The sequence below is a fragment of the Uloborus diversus genome, chromosome 2 (assembly GCF_026930045.1).
Source record: "Uloborus diversus isolate 005 chromosome 2, Udiv.v.3.1, whole genome shotgun sequence".
Lineage (NCBI taxonomy): Eukaryota > Metazoa > Arthropoda > Arachnida > Araneae > Uloboridae > Uloborus > Uloborus diversus.
In genome coordinates, this window is record NC_072732.1 from 28,604,794 (window position 1) to 28,625,090 (window position 20,297).

The window sequence follows — 20,297 nt, forward strand, 5'->3', positions numbered from 1 at the left end:
AAAATTGAAGACCTTTGCGCAAGCTGGTTGCCTGCTAATAATAAATTTATACATTGCTATCAAGTGGAAAATTGCTGTGGATCTGGAAATCATTAATAGTTTATTATTCATACACAATGATGCATCAGGGTTTAATGATTCCATATAATCTTTTGTTTTTAAATATGCATGAAAAATTTTAAGCATCTTTTGTGCAGTTTTATTGTTTGAAAAATTCTTGGGATGCATTTGATATCATTGTATTATGCTCTAATATTTGACGCAGCTATGGGGAGGTTGTGTGGTCACAACTCCTCCTGGAACCCTTGGTTTTTAATGTAGCCAATTTTCCAAAGTAGTTTATTTACGTAAATTTTTTAATAAAAATCAGGGGCGATTGTGTTCCGGTATTTTACCGAATTTCCGGTATTTTCGGACGTATTTCCGGTATTTTTATGTCCGAAAATACCGGAATTATGTTTTTTTTTTATTATGCTTTTATCTCCCTACCTCCACATTTTTTAAAAAAATTATATAATATTCATCAAATATACTTGCAAGTGCCTTAAGATGGACACCTATCCCTTAAGATGGACAAATGTCAAGATAATTTGTATAACACCAACTCGTAACTTTGTAATCCATTAAAAATTTAATCAAATGTACACACAATATTTTGACTCAGAACTATTTAATACTATGGTAAAGGTGCACTTAAGTAATAGGGGACCAAAGATCCCCCCCCCCCCCCTGTTCTCGCATTGAAATTTTCAGGTATTTTTTGATGAACTCACAATCACCCTTGTAAAAACCTTGATTCAATTTTTCAAACTTATGAGATAACAGCAGTAAAAGGATATAAGTGAAATAATGCTATAAATAAGTTTCTAAAATTATCTTGTGACAACTTCTCAATTCAAACCTATCTCAAGTTGGCAGGGCTTATTATAATGAACTTTAGACCAGTGTCTGAATCTGGGTTCATGTCCTTGTCTAAAGTCCGCTCCCTAAACCAACATCTCAACTTCTGATTAGTTTGCTTAATTTTTAATCAATTAATTTTCTGGTGATCAAAATTTAATAGCATGTATAACACTGCTTTGCACGTTTGTTTAAACAACAGTGAAAAGGTTTTAGTAAATTTAATACGTATAGGTTTGTTGATTTCATTGTAATTTGTTTTAAATTCTCAAACTATTGTTCAAATTAATCTTGATATAAAAGGACTAGCATTCCCGTACCCGGCATTGCTCGGGTAATGGAATTAGCAGGGGTTAACAGTGCTTGGTGCACCTAGTTTCGAAAATCCCCTATAATAATTACTTATTACCTATTATTTTTTCTAATTTGGGGAGGATCCCGGGGCCCCTGGACTCCTTACATATATGCCTTTGTCCTTAACCGATCTTTAACTGTTATTAACGATCCTTTTAAAGTATTGATTATCTTTGCAAACGCAGGCCATCCACATTTTATTGATATACCTATGTTTAAGCAAAAAGTTCTTTGTATACAACATTTTTAGTTTTTTTTTCTGGTGCTAAAATTATTAAGCTGCTTGATGAACTGACTTTGGAGCAAGCTACATAACATTGGCCGTGTGAAAAAAAAGTCTTCTCTTAAATCGGTCCCTGCTACTTTTAATGTCTGTCCTTGTGACTTATTAATGGTTATTGCAAAGCAAACTTTAACAGGAAACTGCACTCTTCTAAATTCAAAAGGATAGTCCGCCTGTGATGATGTTCTTAAAAACTTCGTTTCTAGTTTTGAAAAAATGAAAGCAATAGACAGAAACATTATGATTTGTCTTGAGAAAAGCCTCGAAGAACCACGTGAGAAACAAAAACAATATCAAATTTATAGTTCGCTATCGAAGCAAAAGTTGAGATGAAGTACTGAATAATGATTTGAATGGAGGAAAGCCTTTGAAAATAAGGGATTTGAATTCAATGACAGGTTTTAAATTCGCAGAAATTAAGAGGTTTTAATTAATTGCTCCCGAACTAATTGAGATTTTGAAAAATCCTTTCTTAATGGTTACTTTCGTAATCATGTGGACATGCCTGCCAAATTTCAAGTCTGAAGCTTCAGCGGTTTCGGCTGTGAGTTGATATATATATATGTATATATGTTATCTCAGGACATTGATTTTTATATATTAAGATTTGTAAAATAATTATCCCAAAAGTATCTCAATTATGGTTGGCCAATTTTATATATGCATGCATAAGGTGTCATCTATACATCAGGCACGTAGCTAGAACTTTGTTAAGGGGGGGGGGGGGTCCAAGGTTGCATGAACTTTGCAAAAGAGGAGGCATGCTAAAGCAGAATTAGTAGCTGATAATTACACAAGATAAGATAAATCCAATTGAAACTGATTATAAAATATGATAATTAACTAAAATCAATTAAACAATTGAAATTAATAGAGCCATTAGTTAACAAAAATTTTATATTAAGTGGTAAATTAATTATTGTCAGTTTGCAAAATTAACATTAAACTGAAAGTTATCCCATATAAAGTTTCCAAATATGGGTAAAAAAAATTCCATCACAAAAGCGTCCTCTGTTTTAATGCTTTGAAAATGAATGATGTAATTCCTATTAATAAAAAGTGCACAATAAAAGAAAATCGGAAAACGAAAACTGTTTTAGGGATTACTTGGAAAATGCATGCGAAATTTTAATAAAATATTAAAGCCTTGTAATATATTTCAACAAAATAATTACATTTATACTTATGCCATTTTATTTGAAAATAAATAAATCTATATCTATGGAGTCGCATGTACAACTATATGAATGCTATATAACGTAACCCTTTCCGCTTTGAACATCATTTCAGGCAAAATCCCTCTACTCTCTTGACGAAAATATTACCAAGGTTTCATTTAAAATGCTTGAATTAATTTTTATTTATTTACGTTTATAATATTCTTTTGATAATACGAAATAGAATGAATTTTCTAATCTTATCCATTTTCTAATTATCATTCTTATTCATAAATCAAAAGCTTGAACAAACTATTAACTCTTTGAGGGACGGAGGCTTCCTTTGATGCCACCATTTTTTAATATATTTTTTTTCTTCAGCCAACTGACACAGTGATTTCAGTTAGCTGAAAAAAAAAAGAGAGGAAGGAAATGGGTTCTTACAAGTGAAGTCAAAATTCCTCAAAGTGTAAAAGTTGTTCGAAAAAAATTTAAATATTAGTTACGTTATTTCCGTTTTATATCCTTATTTTTTTCTTTCTAATGGGGCAGCGTTAGAGGCCATCCAGTGCGAACCAACGCTATGGCATCCAGTCTTTCATATGCTACCATTAAGCTGCAGATGTGAATGTCACAGGAAAATTTGTTGCCCAGTTTCCACCAGATGGTGACACCTGAGCTCTCTTCCACGCAAAACTGCACTAGGGATTTAATTTTGTCAAAAGCATTCACAGCCAAACAACCTAAGGGATATTTTACATGCCGAGTAATGGAATGTTATACCTAATGAATTAAATTAAGCATCAGTGTTTCTATTTTAACAACTTTTTGTTTATTTTAACTGTCATATTTTCCAACGCAGGTAATGATTTTTTTTTCATGCAATGTTAGTAAAACATACTCTATTGCAAGAAATAACAAATAATTTTAACTTGAAGAAAATAAGAGTTTAAAATTAAAAAAAAAACAAAGAAGGGAAAAACACAAAGAAGTTTACCTCGCATTCACCTTTTTTGATTCTTTGCCTGAAATGCAGAAAATAGCGGAAATTTTCACAAAGTAATTTATAGTTAAATGCACATGCCTGTTTTTTGTTACGTTTAATAGTATCTTCACAATTTACTGATGATGGATGCATAAATGCTACTTAAATAACTCTTCAGGACAAAACCAGTGAATAACAATCAGAAAATGTGTTCCAATGATGCAAATACAAGTATGTTTTACGGGACGACATCGAATAAGAGATTTTTTTTTCGTCAATTAAAACTGATTAACTGTTTTTCTATTGGCATAATAGAATCACAATTCAGTAAGATTTAAAAGTAATACTTTCTAATAAATTACTTATTACATGTGCGTTAATATATGGCCGAACTTGCCATTTCATAAACTAATCACAGTAAAATACTCAAGTAATTTTCAATTTCATTTTTCTGTAAAGTTTTTTGATACAGCAAAAAGTTTGTTACATCAGCATCACACAAAAGTTTTATTTATTCACTTATTTTATTTATTTTACCTTCAAACACGAATTCTTTTTGGGCATTTAATATGTTCCCATGATCATGCTTAAATATCGGGGGAAAAACATCCGTTAAAAATCTACGTAGTTTGTTGCTCAGAAAGAAGAGAGAAGTATCTCAATGTTAGCTAAAAATAAAACCTTTAGTATCCAACAATGTGAAGCACAAATTTTCAAAAAAAAAAAAAAAGCACCTATCAGGATTATAGAAAGCCGTTTTATCAGTTCAAAAAATGTAAGCTTCCGGGGGGACATTAGTAATCCATTATTGTTAAAAATAAACTAAAAGTTCGATTAAAATGTTAATCAAAATATAAAATGAATCTGAAATGAATCATGCCAAAAATATAAAGAGTAAAAATAAAAAAAATAATTAATAATTATTTTTTCTCATCCTCAAGCACACGAAATGTGTAGAATTTCTTTTTTCACTGCTGTCTTAGAATGTAAAATTAGTTTTTAAATGGGAAAACACATTTACACATAAAATTGCTCGTATTGTTAAGAAAACTGTAAAGGGAGCACTGCAACTTACCTGGTTAGGGTAAACTAAATTTTCTTCTGATTACAAATTTTGTTCAAGATATGTTTCCTATAAGTGTGACGTAGAAACAAACTGTGTTAAAACAGAAAAGAATAGAAATTTCAATTACTAATTCACCAGGAACGTACCTCACTCTGGCTATCTTTCGTACAACATGTAGTGATGTTCCCATCAATTTTTCTGAGGGTATACTCCCAATAATCCATTACCCACGATATGTGTATGTGATCATATACATAATGTGTCATAATATGAAAACTTTTGAAGCTTGAGAGTATACGCTATGTGTCTAAAAAAATTTGGTATATGGAGTTTACCCTATGGGAACACCACTGGCAACATGCGTCTATGAAATCCACGAAAATCCAAAAAGAAAGAAAGAAAGAAAACCACTCCAATAAGACTGGGGGCACGGTGAAAATGGCAATAAATGCTTGTTTGTTTACATTTGCTTTGCCGATGGCAATCTGATAAACCAAAGGAGAGTGGCTGAATTTCAAGAACACACGACCCAGCTGGTTTGAAAGAGGAAACGGAAATTAAGAACCTGCAGTTGTTGCACGAGGTTCTCATGTTCTGAATTGACTCGGACGTTGGGAAAATTGCCGATTAATGGGAGTATTTAAGGGGAAAATACCGGGTTTTCGAAAAAATTTCTCTCTTTTGGAAAAATTTTGATTCGAGGTGCAACAGCCAAGAAAAAAAGACAGGGGTCTTTCGGGAAGGGGGGGGGATCTGGACCCCATGGACCTCCCCCTTGGCTACGTCCTTGTATACATATATGTAAAGATTTTAAGATAGTGTTTTCAGTAGATTTCTTAATTTGATGTATTGAACGTAATTTTTTTCCATTCAACTTGTACTCATTAAAGAAATGAGTATACTGTCGAACCTCATTATCACGACACCTTTGGGACTGTCAACAAAGTGTCGTCATAACCCAAATAGTTGGTAATTAAACATTAGTTAACAACAAAATTAGATTTAGTGAAGAAATTAATAGCGTATATATATATATATATATATATATGTTTTTAATTAGATTACCCATGCAAATTTGAATTATTGGTAAGTATAACAAAAATTATTTTAAAAAAAACTTCACTCTTTTTCCCCCCTAATTCTAAAATATTTTCCTATACGTGTTTGCTAAACTTTTGAATAACATTTTTAACACTCCTCCTTTCCACGAAATTATTAGCAAGAAAGAAACCAATTCGAGACTCTTCACTTTTGTTTGCAATTTGATTACATTTTGATGGCTAAGCCTCACCTTTCGAAGGTGAAAAAACCCTTTGTAATTCTTTTATCCACTTTAGAGTTGTGTGTCCCTTTTCAATCTAATGAGGAGCTCTTTTCTCTTTTTCTCTCATGAGAGAAGTTTGTAGTGACCACTTACAGCTTCAGGTAGCTATAGTCTTTCTCTTCTGCTGTTTCCCTCATCCAGTATTACAATCCATCTGCTTTGAATTCCTTTCTATTGTCCCTCTTGTCAAAGTCTGAAACCTGTACCTTTCAGAACTTATCTACTCACCCCCCACCATTCTTGAGGTGTCATGCTTGGTCAAATCTCTTGTCAGAGTCCGAAGTTCCTACAACGAACATTTCCAGGTGTTTTAATTATTTTACTGAAAATTTTTTAGTTGCAAAGAAATAGTTGATCTAGTCTGCGCAGCTCAAAGTGTCGTCGTAACCGGAATTGCACCAAAAAAAAAAAAAAAACTGTCGTAAAATCTGGAGCCACTCAATATTAAAATAATACGGCAAAAGTTCATGACTTTGAAAAAGTGACTTGACGTCCGGAGTGTTGTGAAACCCGGGTGTTGCGATAATGAGGTTTGACTGTAATTGCGAATTGTTAGCTTGTGTAAAGCAGTTTAAAAATTTTTCTCAATGCTTGGGTTGATCTAAAGCCACATTTGTGTTTTTAAAATTGAATTAAAACTTTATTTTATTAATTCCTGCTTCTCTTTTCACCTACAATAGCCTTTATCACATTATTATGCTCTTACTCCGACAAACCAAAGGAAGATGCCAGAAAGTGCCTGGAAGTTTGTTTATTACCTTTGTGCCTGGAGTTACTCATTCTACATTGTAATTCTCTCTGGTAATTACGAGTTCTTCCAAAAGCCTAGTACAGTATGGAGTGGTGAGTTTGTGCTGGATTTTAATATTTACTATTTTCACCTGTAGAAAATACCATTGAAATGTGAGGAACGCTTACTCGGTGTTTTAAGTTACTTGTGTGCAACTAGAGACAGGGTTCGTACTCAATTTCAGAAATAAAATAGAGGAGTTTTGAAGGAGTACTAATGGGCTGTCCTTAAGTGATGTTGCACTTTTTTTTTTCAACATGCTTAACCCCCTTCCCCTTTGCCACAAAATGTCACATTTTATCTTACTCCTCCTCTTGTCAAATGTCATATTTTTTATGAACATACTGTTATAATAACTGCATGATGTTACTTTTTCTCACCCTCTCTTCCCCTTGTCACAATTTCATGAACCCGTCTCCCCCTCTAGGCATGACATCACTTGTGGATGACTCATTTTAAAATATCATAACTGTAATTTGCTAAACAATTGGTTTTTTAACACAATCACTTAATAGGTATAGTACATCTGCTTATGTATTTTTAAATATTTAAACAATAATAAAATATTTAAGTAATCAGGGGTCTGGCCAGAGGATATTTGGGTCCGCTAACAGACCCTTCAAAAAAATCCGATCAACCAAAACGGACCTTTCACAAAATCCAGATCAACCAAAACGGACCTTTCACAAAATCCAGATCAACCAAAACGGACCCTTCACAAAATTCTGATAAACAAGAACAAATTTTTCACAAATTGTTTATTGAAGGAGCAAATCTGAAAGCAAAATAACACATATTTCTGTGTATAAAACTGATATTTTTTGAAGCCTTTTTTAAAGTTAAAATAGACCTTTATGGAACCGTATCCAAAATCTGCTAATTTTGCAAAGAAAGAGAAATCGGCACTCTTGTGATGCTCCCGCAAGCGATACATAATTGCTACTGCCAAATAAATATAATGCTTGTTTTGTAGTAAGTTACTTCCCTAAAGCCAGGGTTAAGGCAGAAATACTTAAAATACACCGCCAGCTCAGTTTTTCCATCCGAGGACTGCAGTTTCGTGCTTTTTAGCACTCATCAGCCCGGAATAGGAATCACATGAGCTGGAGGCGAAAAATCTCTTAAGGGGGCCAAGAGAGCCAAACAAACTGGTAGCTAATGCAGAATTAGCAAACCAGGTGAGCGACCGCAGCAATAGTGCGGTTCAACTCAAAGATTGAAGGCAAAGCTAAGGTATTTTGTTGTAAGTTACCCCCCTAAAGCCAGGGTTAAGGCAGAAATACTTAAAATACATCGCCAGCTCAGTTTTTCCATCCGAGGTTGGTAAGCATTCCCCCCCCCCTTCCCCACCGTTCATGATTTAATAAACAGTAAAAATAGTAATATATACGTATATCAGTGAAATGAACTTAAAACTGCGGAGGGAAAGAAAGGGTGGAGAAAAATATGAGCGCTTCAGACAGGGTTACCAACTTCAAAATTGCCACTTAACGTCTGGCGTTAAACCTTTATAATGATTTGATTAGAAAATATTCTCATCATTTTGCCACCTTGTCAATATTTGCGTTTTTACGGGTGCGGTGGGATGTTTGACTTATTTTGGGAGAAAATTATATGAGTTTGATTTTTCAATGCTAACAAGGATGATTAACTTTAAATAAACTCTTTTATTCCCCCCCCCCCCGCTAAATACTAGAAAAACACCCCTTAATGATATTCTGAACATAGAAGAAGAAAGCACTCAACTTTTCGTTTAAATGATGCAGTTTGTGCCATCTCTAAATTCTAAAATTTCGTTTTAACATTTTTTTTTGCGAAATTATTTGATTTTGAACAAAATTAATTCATTTTTCACAAAATTATTTGATTTTTCACAAAAAACGGACCTTGTAAAAATTCCTGGACAGACCCCTGATAATAGAGTGGTGGGAAAAGCAATAATCATAAAACTTGAAAAAATAGCCAAGCACCATTTAAACACGGTTTACTTCATTTATGAAATGTCTTAATCATCTAATAATATTTTCACCATCAACTTTTATAACTTCTATGATCAATTTGTAAATCACATCTTTATGTAAAAATAAATATACGAAATTACTACATTAAAATCGCCCTTGTGACGAAGTTAAGTTGTCGATCGAAGTATTTCAAGTTACTGTCATAGAGGAAGTCTATATAGTCTTGAACTAAGAAAGAAGGAGTTTTGAAAGAGTTCAAACCAAAATGAAAGAGTTTGAAGGGCTCTTCAAAAAAAAAAATGTCCTAAATGAAGGAGTATTTTGAGGAGTTTTGAAGGAGCATACAAACCCTGAGAGAAATTTAGTAGAAGCAAAAGGTACAAAGTTGGGGATTGGCACAGAGCTGTTGTTAGGCATTGGGAAAAACACAGATTTTTTTTTTCTTTTTATGAGGGTAAGTAATTTTGTGAAGGTTTATGACAAGGGCGAGACGGGTGATGAAAAAGTACATCACACATTTTTTATAACAATATGTTTATGTAAAACTGACAGAGGAGAAGGAAAAGTGGAGTATGACACATTTCGACTGCGGGGAGTCAAATTTGTTGAAAAAATAGTGACATCATTTGTGTGTATGTGAGGCAGTGAGAAGCAAAGGGATGTAAGTTTCAAGAATTAAAATTTTGGAGAGAATCAGTAGAAGTGGTAAGAGAACCTCTCTTACCTTCTGTTTTAGAGCAAAAGATGGGTGACTGCTATACAGCATGATTCAGAAAAAAATCTTAATATATAAAAAATCTTCTGTGCGGACGTTTGTCACTATAAGGCTTTTAAACGGCTGGACCGATTTTGATCAAATTTTTTGTGTGTAATTAAGTTGTGGCAAGCATGGTTTCGAAGCGCGATGGATCGAATCGGCAACGTTTTTGTTAATTAATTATTTAATTTTAACATTGGATGGTTATGTCTCCCAAATGATTAATATTTATTTTAACCTATTGTTGAGCGAGAACTGAAATAAATATTTAACCTGTTGCCAAAGGACAATAAAAAAGCCAGCGCTGCTTTTTGTAATGAAATTTCCTACTTTGATATGTCAATTGAGAATAGATAAAACGTAGGGAGAGAGTGAAGCCTTCATTTCTTAAAAGCAACTATTTTAGGTCCGTGCTATATTTTAAAGTGAAGTATTGGAAGGTTCACGCAAAACGTGTGTTCTGTCGTCGTAGTTGAACCATGTGGCTGGATCGGTGCTTTAGGTTTTTCTAACTAAATGATCAGAAAGTACCGTACCTAGCAACATTTGTTTCTCGGCTGAAATCCATCGGAGTTTTGGCACCAATGTCAAGAATACTTTAAGGATTATCTAACTAATCAGTACATTATTAAAGTTAAAGATGATGGAATTTTAAAGACGAAACAAATTTTATTTTCGTCCAGATAAATTACAACAGTGTAGTTCTGTACACAAAAGATCAGTGCAGTTTAAGATTTTTATCTTTGGAGGAAAAAACAAATTAGGCAATATATGAAGTTCATTCAAGTACGCAAGGAAAAATAGTAAGTGAGACAACTGCTCAGCGAAAGTGCGAGATTTAAAAGTTTTCGCTAATCGGTCGGAGTTGGCTTCGCTCACTGATCGGCTGGGTTACAGTAAGTGGTGGCTTGGCGACTTTGGCTATAAACAATAGAGTTACGTGATCATTTGTTTACATTTTAAAGCTACTGTTAATGTAATTTATTGTATTTTTTGTTTATTTGGCGCAATATTTCAAATTGTAAAGAATTGGTTTTTGTTTTTAAAGAGTTTTTAGTCATTTTAGTTGAAGAATGTGTTTATTTTACATCGGAAGGGGGGAGGAGATAGGAATGAGCAATTTTCGCTTATTCAGAGAACTGTTTTTACCTTTATATCATTTTTCTAAACGCTATCCTTTCGATTGCTTTATTCTTTTTCATATGGGGGATGTTGCAGCGGGATTTCCCGTTTGTTCTAGATGGTTAGTTAGATTTTTACACATATCTAAGGACGCTTTTTATCCTTTGAGTATGACTGAAGGAACAAAGCATCAAGTACGTGAGAAAAAATAGTTAACAAAACAACTGCTCAGCCGGCATTAGATAAATCAAGTTGTAATAAATATGCGCATTCTGACACCACAGCAGCTTAAACTATTTTTTTTTTACTTAGTTTTTTGCAACAGAACGGTTCAAACACTTGATAGTTTATTGAAATTTTTTAACTTTTCAATTTACAAAGTTTGAACAGAACAAGGTCTGTCGGGTCCTCTAGTATTCAATGAAAGCCTACCTAGGATCTGAACTTTTAAGTGCATTGAGAAGCTTTAAGAAGTCCACTTACATCTTTGCGCCCCACTGTCTCATTTATGGATGGCCCCAAATGATAAACAAACCCTTTACAAAAATTCCACTTGGCAAAACCAAAACGTTTTAATACAAGTGAGCTGGAATAATAGTAATTTATTTAAAAGAAAAGAAAAAAATTAACTAAGCTGTGTTTTCTCTCTTGAAAATCAGCTAAAAAAGGAAAAAATTACAGAAATATTTTTATCTGAAGTTCATTTCTTTTGGAAAGAAAAAAAAAAAAACTGTACAAATAGCACTATATTTTAGTGTTTCATTTTAAATGCAGCATTACTCCAGTACACACGTTAAAATAAAGAGGTTTTAAGTTTTGCAGTTGGCTCTCTGTTTATCGACGCTGCATTTAGCGACTTTCTCTATTTAAAGACTACTTTTCACGGTCCCTGATGCTCCACTGTAGTTGATTGACTTTCTTTTTATCGCCCCAACTTCAATCCTACTGTTTTAATGAAACAATGAAGAAATAGATACGGGCACATTCCGGTGCAATTATATATTTACCAGTCAATTAGAAGCTTCAATTGAAGTAAACGGCCGACTGTTCAAAAAGTGAGGGAAAAGCCGAATTTCCTCTTCGCCAATTTTTTTTATAGTTGATTACTAGTGAAATGGAGCTCTATTTAAACAGAAAGGCAGTGAACCTTAAAAGGAACGTAAAGAAGCAAAGAAGGAAAAACCTGTACACTGTACATATTTTATTGATGTTAGTACAAAATAAAAGTAACAAATAACAGAAATTTGCAAAAACAGACCACTTCAAAAATAGCCGCGGAAACTAACTTTTTCGTACATAAATATGATTATTATTCATTCTAAGTCGTAAATATGATTATAAAATTTCATTTCCTTTCAAAGAGTATTGCAAAAAAAATTTGGCAAAACCTAGATGGGCAAAACGAGGGGGACATATATGCAGACATTTGATGCCTGGTGCTCCGCTCTCTCAATTTTATGAACAATTTCCAAATGAATGTTTTTGTTGTATGGTGAAGATTGAGAGAAACTTCATGATGCCTTACCATATTTATGCACAGAGAAACATTAGTAACTGATCTTCGTCTTTGATAAAAATGTTATGTTTACCATGCATGGATTTTTCCTTTTTTTTTCCGGGACAAAAATTTTGGAACAAGAAGGAGGTAAAAAGTCATCAAACCAATAAAACAATGTTTGTTTTTATTGCTTGATTAAAATTAAAACTGGCCCGTCATTTTGATTTTTCCTCCAGAGGTGGCTAGCCAAGGATGTATACTAAATGTAAATTTTTTCTGAAAACAGCAAAAACCGCCCAAATTTGTATAGTTAAGCATTAATTTTCCAAAGCCAGGGAGGGGAGGAATTGACCCCACTGACCCCCATAAATGATGTGCCTGAAACAAAAATTTATGTTGAATGTTAAAAGTGCATAACACAATACAAACCCTTTAGTTTACTTATTTCGTTATTTATTTACTTTAATTATTTTATTATAAATTTTATGTCCCATTTTTAAGAACAAATTTATTTTAGTTCTGCATTTTCAATCTTTTTCCCCCTTTTTTTTTTCAAATTCAAATATCTGCCTCTGTTTATGCAAGAATGCATGTCAGCTGTTGATTATTTTTAACTAAAACTAATTTAATATTTGCTTTGCTTTTTGTATCATAGTTTGTGACAGACAGGAGCTGAAAGTGTCAGTATTTTCAAATGATAAACGAATGCTCTCGAAAGAATGTTTTTTTTTTTTTTTGACAAAACAAATCTTTAACAAAAATGGTTCTATTGCACCAAAATATGAGTTTTATAACTATTATTATTATTTTCAATTATTTTTTTACTTATTTATTATTATTATTATTTGCGATTACTGTATTGCATTTTATTCTTTTACACTTAAAAATTTGATTACTGTATTGTTGAAAGGTGTTTCTTTTATTTTCATATTTTTGTAATTAATATCTTTGTTTCTACCCGTTTATTTTTCATACTGATGATTGTCGGCTTGTTTATTTCGCTTTGTTTTTGCAATTTGGCCTTTCATTAAATCCCTTTAATACTTCAAAAGTACTGTTAGTTTATTTTTGGGACAGTTTTAATCAAAAATACTGTTGGTCAATTTTACATTAGAAATAAAATGTACGCTAAATTTGTTTCCTCTTGACGTGTGTGTAGTCCTATCTCTTCCTACTTTTTAAATGAATTTTTCCTACTTTATTAACTTTTGATTCCTTATACTCCCCCCCCCCCCCGAAAAACCACTTCGGAGTCTGCATTTGTGACATGGTAAATCCGCCACCACTAGTTGCTTAAACTTACAATGTACTTGTTTTCCCCTCCTTCTACTGTCTGCAATTTTCAATTCATCTGGTAATATAATTGATTGCTTGCATATTATATACAGTTAATGCAGTTTTGAATTTTTAAATATACATGATGCAGCAGCATATATTACAGCAGGCCCAAATGCTAATTAAATTTATCTATTTATCTGCAATGATGAAATCAGCCATAACAAACAGAACTTCTAAATGAAATCCACATCCTGGAAAACATCCTCAAATTTGAATTAAGTTATAAATACCGGTAAGTGAAATGGAATATTTATGAATGTAAAATGCTCAATGTGAAATTATGATTTTTTTTTTTACCGTATTTAAGTACAACTAGAACAAACTAATAGTTAACACCTTGTCTGACAATTTAAACGTTTTTGGAATCTGATTACCAGACTTAGATAAAATGAAAAGCTTTCTGTGAACACAAATCCTAACTGGAAAATTTTCTGCTAATAATTATTTTGTTAACTCACCCTTGAATGAAGAATGAAATTTATATTAAAATATGAAAAAGGCCCCAAAAAAAGTGCTAAAAACAATCATTTAATTTTTTTTACAATAACATATAGTTTTTGCTTAATTTTCACCAACTGAAGAAAACTGCCAAAACCCTTTTTTTTTCACATGTGTGCTTTAAAAGTGTTTTTAGATAGGCTTTCAACAGAAATAAACTGGGATTTTTTAAAAAATTTCCCTTAAAATTTTTTTATTTTTATTTTTTTTTAAATTAACGTTGTCAGTTTGACAAAAAATTTCTGCAGAGCCAAAAATTTTCTGCAAACGCCGTTCACATGTTATGCAAGACTGCCGATTACTGGAGTGAAGTCTATTTTGGAATGGATATTCCCGTTTGAAATATTGAAAAAACGCATTTTTGTGTGATTGACCTTAGCCTTAAAAATAAGTTATGGTTTGGTTAGTTAAGTTATTTTAATAGTCAAACAAAACAAGATGAACTTTATTACCCCTCCCCCCTCAAGTCCACCAAGGCTACCACCTCCTATCAAAAAAAAAAAAAGTTTTGAATAAATTACCTAAACGATGAGCAACACCTGTCAAGTGCAAGTAAAAATTGTTAAGAAATTGAATTAAAATATTTAAGGATCTGAAATAAGTTATTGGGAATTGAAAAAGTTTTTATTATAGCATTTAATTGCAACTATAGCAAAAAAATAATTAAACCTTTTTTCAGAGAATATGAGCTTTAAAAGTAATGTTTTTGTTTTCACATTAAGGTTCTAATCTATAGTAGCAGAAATCTAAAATATGATGTTTAATGAATGCAGAATCTAGTTCTGTTTTACAAATATACATCATGATTGGTCGCTGGATAATGCATTAACTTAGTTACATGTTATAAAATTACTCTTTCCTAGGTACTATTTTTTCACTAAATTTTCGCAATCATAAATTTTTGCTGATTTCAGATTGGAATTTAAATAAATCTCCTTCAATGGATATCTATTTTATGTACATGGCTCAGTGTGGTTTTTATTTGCACTCTCTTTATGCCACCTTGTTCTTGGATACATGGAGAAAGGACTCTTTTGTAATGATGATTCATCATGTGTTAACGCTTTCATTGATATCAATCTCATATTCTCTGAGGTAAGTTCCCTTTGCTCATTTTTTGAATGACTGTATTTACAATCAAAGGCTTAGATAAAAATATTTGGAAAATAAAGTAAGCCCTTCAAAAAATTTACCTGTAAAATGTTTGCAAACTGTCATAGAATGAAGTTTTCATTAGTTTAAATGTTGAATTTTTTCTTTTAGTCAGTGTTCAATTTTCTTTCTACAGTTAAAATGTTTTGGTTGCCCATGCCTTAGTAGGTACATAAATATGTATGGTTAGTAAGACAAGTCAAACTTAATTCATTGTTGATTGAAATGTAAATTCATGTCAAAATTTTTTGTTGGAGCATTTTTGCAAACCAATGGATTTACCCCCCTTCCCCTTTTGGAGATCCCTTGCAGTAAGTAAAAATAGGAAAACTTTTCAGATAGTTCACAAACATATGTGCATAATCATCGTATGTGCATAACCATACAGGGTGTATCAGTACAGGGTTTACAGACTTTCAGGGCAGATAGAGTACACCTAGACGATAGGAAATCACATGTAGGCTGTGGGACGAAGGCATAAAAGATGCTTAAAAACATGGTTTCATTTGCCAACTTCAGGGACTACAAAAAGTGATATTTTTCTGAATCCTTAGTGCCTACAGATGAAAAAAACTTAATGTTCACAAAAAAATAGTGTCTCATAATTTTTTTACAAACCATTAGAGATACATGAAAAGGAGTGAAACTGACAAGCAAGGGGCAGACAAATTTTAAATACATAAAAAATATTATACATGTACATTTAAAATATCATGCATGTATGTTAAAAACATTATGCATGTACATCAAAAAATAGTTTTTTTCAAGCAGCAAATTCCATTCTAAAGTATCATCGTCAGAATCACTGAATTCATCTATCCTCTTTTTGCCTAGAGTTATTTTCCTTCTGAGAGTTGACTCAGCTACAGCCAATAGAAGAAAATTATGTGCATGAACAATTTTACGTCTTGCGTGTACTACATCTCTTCGAAGAACACCGAGTTTTCGGGCATGCACAGAAGACTAGTTTTTGAACATTATCTGATGCAATGGGAATAGTGCTCCATTGTATTTCAATACTGCCCGCATTTATAGTCCACCCACTGTTCTGATGAACTGGGATCATTGATTAAATCAGTCGTGCTCAACCTACAGCCCGCATATCAAATCTGGCCCTTGAAGCTGACCCGTGTGTCATCGTTGTATTCAGCGCACGAAAAGCATATTCTAAAACCTTCCAAAACTACTAGTAATCTTCTTTTGGTGTTATGAATTTTGAAGTCAAGTAGTCATAAATTGATTTCTGAAATACAGATACAATAAAATAAGCATGTAGTAATAATGACAGCAATTTTGGTTTGTAATTGTCTTTCGTTTCCCTTGTTTTCCCATGCTATCTAGAAAAACTTAAATCATATAAATAAATTTGATATTTGTTCTGGCCCACGAGATTCCTATTAATGTAAGTTGGGGCCCGCAGGTAAAAAAAGGTTATTCACCACTGGATTAAGTTATTCAAGCATCAGCAAGGAACATTTGCGTGATGAAGTATGAAGTGAAAAGGGGGGCGCTTGAAACCAGCGTGAGCACCAAGACCACAGGTCTATTGTACTATCCCCGCTTAGGCTACTTAAGAAGCCCAGTAACAGAAATAAATCTCAGCAGTTGCCTAACCGAAATTCTAGGCAGTTCCCAGGGATCTACATAGTGGTATCCCAAGTGCTCAAATCTTTGTGCAGAGTAGAAGTCACATTCACATAGCACATGAATTGAGCTTTCATCAGCCATATGACATCCACTACACGAAGGGTTGTCGGTAACACCCATCAGATTAAGGTGCCTTTTAAGAGAGCAGTGTCCATTTAGTAACCCAACAGACTTCTTGATCTCATTTCTACTCAAGTTAAGCAGTTCCCTGGACCTTAGTCAGGGAGGCTGCTGGTTCAGAGTCTTGGCCTGTCTTTGAGACTCGGACTGAAGCCACAGGCCATATGATTCATCCATAAGAAGGTTCTTTGCAGTAGTCCTTACTGCATTGTAGGACAGACAGAGGACAGGCTCGGGTTCCATAAATGGTACATTGGAGCCCTGCTTAGCTAACTGATCTGCCAATTTGTTACCTACAATGTCACGGTGACAAGGAACCCAGTAAAGGGAAACCCTATTACTGCCAGCTAGTCTTACCAGTGCATTATGGCACTCCCAAACGGTTTTGGTAGTAAAACAGTTAAGATTGAGAGCTTTCAACACAGCTTGGCTATCAGAGAATATTCTGATAACCTTCCCGCTTATGTCTCGTTCTAGGCAGTTGTTTACACAAGCCAATATGGCTAAAGTTTCTGAATGGTAGACAGTAGCAAGCTTCCCTAAAGAGAAGCACAGATTAGTGTTATTGCTGCTGCAGTAAGCACCAGAACCAGTTCCAGACGCAGGCTTGGAACCATTTGTAAACCAGATTTTGTGTGCATTGCCAATGATATCCTGTACATCCTTCCATTGCTCCCTGGACGGAAACACAATGTTATAATTGGCATTAAAGCTGAATTGTTTTAACATCCAGTCAGAAGGCATCATAAAGTAAGGATGCTTACTAGTCTTTGCACACAGTTTATCGTACAGAGACAGGTAACGAGGGGACTTCCAGAGACCCATGAGCTTGAGGCGGTACACACATAGAATCGCCTCCATTTTCACTTGCTTATGCAACGGAAGAAGGCTAAGAAGGAGCTCAAGGCTATGGGAAGGAGTAGTTCTCATGGCACTAGTGATAGTAATAGTAGCCATCCTTTGTACTTTGGCGAGGCAACCCTCAGCCGTTATGATACAGGTTTTACCCCACCAGGCAATTGCCCCATACGTAACCGTAGGTACAATTACTCTAGTATAAACCCAATGAGCGATTTTTGGAGAAAAATCCCAATTATTACCAATTGCACGTCTACAAGTCCAAAAGATTCTCTTGACCTTATCGGTAATTTGCTTAAGGTGAGAATTCCATGTCAAAGTTTTGTCAAAGATCACACCCAGGTACTTGACCTCACTAGAGTAGGCAAGAGGCGAACCAAAGAACTTAATTATCTTCAAGTCTTTGAGACATTTACGAGTGAAGGGAACCAAATAAGTCTTATTCGGATTGACCGTAAGACCTGCCTCCAAACACCACTTTTCAATTTCCTTAAGGGTAGACCCTATGAGATTTGTAACAGTATCATGGAAACTACCCCTAATAACAAGGGTTATGTCTTCCGCATAGCCAATGCAGTGCAGACCTTTGCGACGAATTCTTTCCAGAAGTTCATCAACCACCAGGCACCAAAGCAAAGGGGAGAGAACACCCCCTTGTGGGCAGCCACGGCAGTTACCCACCGTCATAGTTCTGCCCAAAATGCAAGCTTTTGCCATACGGGTTGTTAGCAGACTATTAACCCAGGTACATATCATGGGATCAATTCCCTTGTGTGCGAGAGAGTTATTAATAGTCTCAGTAGGGACCTTATCAAAAGCTCCCTCAATGTCAAGGAAAGCAGCTAGAGCTACTTCTTGTCCATTTACTGCATTATCCAGAGCTGTTGTCAGCTCATAAAGTGCAGTCTCAGTGGACCTTCCAGGCTGATAAACATGCTGGCACTTAGAAAGAGGGTTGGTTTTCAAAACACAATCCCTAATGTGCCTATCAATCAGTTTCTCCAGAGTTTTTAGGAGAAAAGAGGTAAGACTGATGGGTCTGAAGGCTTTCACCACATTGTAGTTTGGCTTACCTGGCTTGGGTATAAAAATTACTTTGCAAGTTCTCCAAGCATAAGGCACATAGCCCAAAACAAGACAGGACCTGTAGATCCTACAAAGATGTGGTGTGATAATATCCACACCCTTCTGCAGAAGAGCAGGTATAATGTCATCTGGTCCAGCAGATTTAAAAGGCTTGAATGAATTAATGGCCCACTTAATTTTACCAGGGGTCGCAATTTCACCCGCTAGTTTTCACCTTTCCTTACTACTACGTAAGGAGTGTAGCGGAATATCAGGATGACTTTCGTCATCTTTAATTATAGAGCCAGAAAAGTGTACCCTAAACATCTCTTTTAGAGTACTTTCCCTACCTTCAGTAAAGGAACCATCTTCTTTTACAATGGAACCCAGTTGACAAAATTTGTCTCTAGAGAGTATTTTCGTGAGTTTATATATAGCAACGCGAGAGACGCTGTCCAAATGGCTACAGAACTGTCTCCAGTTATCCTGTTTACTGGTTCTTATAGCCTTATTGTAATTATTGCGAGCTTCATGGTTCAAAGACCAATTGCCCGTTTTCTTGGCTTTATTAAAAAGTCTTCTGCAATTCTTTCTTAATCCACTAAGATTTTTACACTACCAAGAAACTCATCTTGGTAAACTAGTGGAGATTGCATTGCAATTATGTTGATAAGATTGGAGTATAGAATGTTGAATTGAATCAACTGCTGGTTCCAAGTCTATCAACGAAGTAAGTTTGAAATTCTTACCTGCTAGGGAGACCCTTAGATCTTCCTGATAGGAATCCCAAGATGTTCGTTTGGGATTCCGTTCCTCCTGCAGTACGCTTAGTGCAGGACCTGAAAAAGTCATAAGGATTAGTCTATGGTCAGATAGGGTAATCCGTTCTGACAACATTTGTGTGATAGTTAGTGCACAAACGAGTGGATATGGTAGGAGTCAGAGTCCGGAATTAGTTCTTTTTCCCTCAAGCTTCGCAGCCCTGGTAAAAACATTTGCGCTTTAAATTCATTTCATTTTGATTCAGTCATATTTATCTCTGACTTTCGTGAATGTTAAGTCTATGAGATATGGTATTTCTATATTTATTAATAACTTTTTCCATTTCTTGTCACCAAAAACTGAGAATGTATTCAGAATCTACTCCATTTTTTTCAATTTTTGGTGACGTAAAATAATTTTTTGCGTTGTGGTTAATGTTAAAAAAAAATTTTAACTGACAATAAAAAGCCCTTAAAATGGCTAATTAAAAAAAAAAATCTTTTGTAAAAATGTTCATCAAGAGCTTTTCCGACAAAGTTTTTCTTAAAAAAATCCTAATTTAAGTTCGCATTTTATATTTGCCTTAAATTTTCCCCGCAAGTGCTAATGTAAAGTGTTTTAAACTGTTCAAAGTAAAGCAAGAAATTATTCAATTCAAAA

At 34.1% G+C, this 20,297-nt stretch overlaps 1 protein-coding gene across 1 annotated transcript in view; it reads left to right on the forward strand.

Moving 5' to 3' along the window:
- LOC129216941 (ceramide synthase 1-like) overlaps nucleotides 1-20,297 on the forward strand; it is a 56,519-nt gene that overhangs the window by 644 nt on the left and 35,578 nt on the right. Inside the window, exons 2-3 of the mRNA XM_054851161.1 lie at nucleotides 6,750-6,912; nucleotides 14,948-15,128. Coding sequence (XP_054707136.1) covers nucleotides 6,750-6,912; nucleotides 14,948-15,128 — 344 coding nt within the window. The remainder of the gene's footprint in view (nucleotides 1-6,749; nucleotides 6,913-14,947; nucleotides 15,129-20,297) is intronic.